Source organism: Poromitra crassiceps, assembly GCF_964638095.1.
Source record: "Poromitra crassiceps genome assembly, chromosome: 2".
Taxonomy (NCBI): domain Eukaryota; kingdom Metazoa; phylum Chordata; class Actinopteri; order Beryciformes; family Melamphaidae; genus Poromitra; species Poromitra crassiceps.
Genome location: NC_139624.1, coordinates 16023685 through 16028684, shown reverse-complemented (window position 1 = coordinate 16028684; position 5000 = coordinate 16023685). Strand labels below are relative to the sequence as shown.

Below are 5000 nucleotides of genomic sequence, written 5' to 3'. Positions count from 1 at the left end.
AATGCCAAGTTCTCAATGTTAAGTATCTCTATATATGACCAAATCGGTAGTATTTCTAACTAATTCCGTGGCCTAATGGATAAGACACAGGACTGCGAAGCGGGTGCCGCAGGATTGAATCCCCCATGAGGTGCTATCTTTTTTCTTTCGATGTAGCAAAAATCGTTGAATCTGGACACATTGTGGGGAAGTAGAGGAATTACGTCGCTATATATACCATTTCGGTATATATAATTAGACCCTGACTAGATGTAGTGGTTTGACGTGCAGGAGACGGTCGTTATACGTGAAAATGTTTGCTGGGAAGTCTGTCGAAGTCATGAAACTTGATTATTTTCTTAGCACCCTCACAGATTGGTTTAGCCCCACTTTAGCACCGGTAGAAAACTCATCCTGGCGCCGTGCCTGCTCTCAGGTGCCTGCTGTAGGTGGTCCATGACTCGGCTCCATACAATAGCAGTAAACACTTTGAGCAGTGGAGGGACTTGAACCTCAGCAGTAAACACTTTGAGCTGTGGAGGGACTTGAACCACAGCAGTAAACACTTTGACCTGTGGAGGGACTTGAACCACAGCAGTAAACACTTTGACCAGTGGAGGGACTTGAACCACAGCAGTAAACACTTTGACCAGTGGAGGGACTTGAACCACAGCAGTAAACACTTTGACCTGTGGAGGGACTTGAACCTCAGCAGTAAACACTTTGAGCTGTGGAGGGACTTGAACCTCAGCAGTAAACACTTTGACCTGTGGAGGGACTTGAACCACAGCAGTAAACACTTTGACCTGTGGAGGGACTTGAACCACAGCAGTAAACACTTTGACCTGTGGAGGGACTTGAACCTCAGCAGTAAACACTTTGACCTGTGGAGGGACTTGAACCACAGCAGTAAACACTTTGACCTGTGGAGGGACTTGAACCACAGCAGTAAACACTTTGACCTGTGGAGGGACTTGAACCTCAGCAGTAAACACTTTGACCTGTGGAGGGACTTGAACCTCAGCAGTAAACACTTTGACCTGTGGAGGGACTTGAACCTCAGCAGTAAACACTTTGACCTGTGGAGGGACTTGAACCTCAGCAGTAAACACTTTGACCTGTGGAGGGACTTGAACCTCAGCAGTAAACACTTTGACCTGTGGAGGGACTTGAACCTCAGCAGTAAACACTTTGACCTGTGGAGGGACTTGAACCACAGCAGTAAACACTTTGACCTGTGGAGGGACTTGAACCTCAGCAGTAAACACTTTGACCTGTGGAGGGACTTGAACCTCAGCAGTAAACACTTTGACCTGTGGAGGGACTTGAACCACAGCAGTAAACACTTTGACCTGTGGAGGGACTTGAACCACAGCAGTAAACACTTTGACCTGTGGAGGGACTTGAACCACAGCAGTAAACACTTTGACCTGTGGAGGGACTTGAACCACAGCAGTAAACACTTTGACCTGTGGAGGGACTTGAACCACAGCAGTAAACACTTTGACCTGTGGAGGGACTTGAACCACAGCAGTAAACACTTTGACCTGTGGAGGGACTTGAACCACAGCAGTAAACACTTTGACCTGTGGAGGGACTTGAACACTTTGAGCAGTGGAGGGACTTGAACACTTTGAGCAGTGGAGGGACTTGAACCTCAGCAGTCAGGCCTCACTGCTGTGGTTCAAGTCCCTCTACAGCCACTTCACCATTCCATGGCAACCACACAACAGACGATCATGACTGTGAGCTAGCCCGGTTATTATAAGCTATATACTGTAATCACACACACACACACACACACACACACACACACACACACACACACACACACACACACACACACACACACACACACACACACACACACACACACACACACACACACACACACACACACACACACACACAGACACACACCTGGTTATTACTCTCTGTGAGTTTGAGCCAGTGGAAACGTTTCACTTTGCATCAAAAGTTGCTAATGTACTGTTTACCTGATCTCCCTCTCTCTGTTTCTCTCTCTGTTGCTCTCTGTCTCTGTCTCACTCTCTGTCTGTCTGTCTGTGTGTGTGTGTCTCTCTCTCTCTCTCTCTCTCTCTCTCTCTCTCTCTCTCTCTCTCTCTCTCTCTCTCTCTCTCTCTCTCTCTTTCTCTCTCCAGATCTTCCAGGTAGCCTATGTCATCATCAAGGCAGCAAACTCTCCCCGACCAGGTAAGACCTGTCTGTCTGTCTGTCTGTCTGTCTGTCTGTCTGTCTGTCAGTCAGTCAGTCAATCAGTCAGTCAGTCTGTCTGTCTGTCCATCCGAAAAGTAGTTAAACTACATCTGAGCTACTCTAAAATAAAAATAGCTTTTTCAAACTAAAACTATTTTCAAAAAATAGTTCCAATACATCAAACTACATCACAAGAAATTATCACAATCTGAGAGTGAATCTCACATTGTTACACAAAGGTCCAGCTGACCTGACACTGAGTAAAGTGTAGGTGTCAAGTCAAGTCAAGTCAAGTTTATTTGTATAGCACATTTCATACACAGAGGCTTCATACACAGACTTAAGAACTGGAGTGATATGATCAGCTTTCTTAGTCTTCGTTAGAACTCTAGCAGCAGCATTCTGAATGAGCTGAAGTTGCCTAAGTTCTTTTTTGGAGAGACTAGAGAAAAGGCTATTGCAGTAGTCTAACCTACTGTAGATGAAGGCGTGAATTACTTTTTCTAGATCCTGTCTGGACATGTAGCCCCTAATTCTTGCTATATTTTTAAGATGATAAAAAAGCCGATTTGTGTTTGATTTATGGACTAGGGCAGGCCAGTCCTCACTGAGGGACCACTTGGTGAAGTGGAATCAGAAAAAGGCTATAGGGAAATTCATAGCATTTGATCACAGACATGTTGGTCACAAACTACAGGTGATTTGAATCAAACAGCAGGTGATTCTCATTAAATGATGGGCTGTGGCATTGTGCCATATTGTATGGCCACACAAAAAAAACATCACGACAATACTGTGAATATGTAGTTTGTAATTAACTACTAGTGGTTCTCAAACTTACATCAAGGACCCCTAAACTGACCCAAATTAGACCACAGACCCCCATTTGATAAGATGTTCTCGCAGGGACCCACATCTGATAGGATTTGAGATGTTTTATTACAGAAAGTGTATGAAACTCATGACCAAAATAGTCCTACATTCTGTCATTGTGTTACTCATGGATGGAATTAGTGAAAACGAATTATTCCCCTGTTTGCTGGGGACCCTCTGGAACCCCCTCAAGGACCCCACTTTGAGAACCACTGACCTAAATGACATGACCAAAAGTACCTTCACTACTGAAGAAGCTATGTGTCTGTCTGTCTGTCTGTCTGTCTCTCTCTCTCTCTGTCTGTATGTCTGTCTGTCTGTCTGTCTGTCTGTCTCTCTGTCTGTCTGTCTGTCTGTCTGTCTGTCTGTCTGTCTGTCTGTCTGTCTGTCTGTCTGTCTGTCTGTCTGTCTGTCTGTCTCTCTCTCTGTCTGTCTGTCTGTCTGTCTGTCTGTCTCTCTGTCTGTCTGTCTGTCTGTCTGTCTCTCTGTCTGACTGTCTGTCTGTTTGTCTGTCTGTCTGTCTGTCTGTCTGTCTCTCAGGTAACTGGGTGTTGGAGCGGTCCATGGACGGCGTGCTGTTTGAGCCCTGGCAGTATTACGCCCTCAGTGACTCTGAGTGTCTGACTCGTTACAATGTGACGCCGCGACTCGGACCGCCCACCTACAAGAAAGACACCGAGGTCATCTGCACCTCCTACTACTCCAAACTCAACCCTCTGGAGCACGGAGAGGTGAGACACCTACCTGTCTGTCTGTCTGTGTGTCTGTCTGTCTGTCTGTCTGTTTGTGTGTCTGTCTGTCTGTCTGTGTGTCTGTCTGTCTGTCTGTCTGTCTGTCTGTCTGTCTGTCTGTCTGTCTGTCTGTGTGTCTGTGTGTCTGTGTGTCTGTCTGTCTGTCTGTCTGTCTGTCTGTCTGTCTGTCTGTCTGTATGTCTGTCTGTTTTTCTGTCTGTCTGTCTGTCTGTCTGTCTGTCTGTCTGTCTGTGTGTGTGTCTGTCTGTCTGTCTGTCTGTCTGTCTGTCTGTCTGTCTGTCTGTGTGCCTGTCTGTCTGTCTGTCTGTCTGTCTGTCTGTCTGTCTGTCTGTCTGTGTGTCTGTCTGTCTGTCTGTCTGCCTGCCTGCCTGTCTGTCTGTCTGTCTGTCTGTCTGTCTGTCTTGTCTGTCTGTCTGTCTGTCTGTCTGTCTGTCTGTCTGTCTGTGTGTCGGTCTGTCTGTGTGTCTGTCTGCCTGTCTGTCTGCCTGTCTGTCTGCCTGTCTGCCTGTATGTCTGTCTGTCTGTCTGCCTGCCTGTATGTCTGTCTGTCTGTCTGCCTGTCTGTCTGCCTGTCTGTCTGCCTGCCTGTCTGTCTGTCTGTCTGTCTGTGTGTCTGTCTGTCTGTCTGTCTGCCTGCCTGTCTGTCTGTCTGTCTGTCTGTCTGTCTGTCTGTCTGTCTGTCTGTCTATCTGTCTGTGTGATAAGGTGTCAGGTACAGCACAGCATTGTCTGCATACTGGTAGAAGCGGTTGTGTTTGAACTGTTGCCTTTGCAGTTTCATGAATAAAGGGCTCAGCTCTGGGCCCTTTAAACATATATCTCCTATATGTAGCCTACTTTGTGTTAAACATGGCCAACACACTACAGTAGTAAAAACAATAGGTTATAGACTATGGTGTGAGGAAGTGTAACCTCTGTAAAGTGGTCTGTGTTACACACACTATGGAAATTATCCCTGTCAGAGAATCCTTGTTGTTGAGCGTTTGTTTATTTCCATAAAGTGAGTTTAAATACAGCATACTAAATAACCTACGTTAGCATGAACAACATTGACCTTGAGAAAAATCCTTATGATTATCATTATATTGATTTCAACCATATCACCCAGCCCAATTTCTGGTCGTAGGGCTGCATGCTATTAGCATGCTATAGCCCCTCTGGACAAACATGCACCAGCCG

At 46.1% G+C, this 5000-nt stretch overlaps 1 protein-coding gene across 1 annotated transcript in view; it reads left to right on the top strand.

The window, feature by feature from the left end:
• The window catches only part of lama1 (laminin, alpha 1), a gene marked incomplete at its 3' end in the record, with an annotated part of 84091 nt that overhangs the window by 3118 nt on the left and 75973 nt on the right, over window positions 1-5000 (top strand). Inside the window, exons 3-4 of the mRNA XM_083661149.1 lie at window positions 2142-2193; window positions 3610-3800. Coding sequence (XP_083517275.1) covers window positions 2142-2193; window positions 3610-3800 — 243 coding nt within the window. The remainder of the gene's footprint in view (window positions 1-2141; window positions 2194-3609; window positions 3801-5000) is intronic.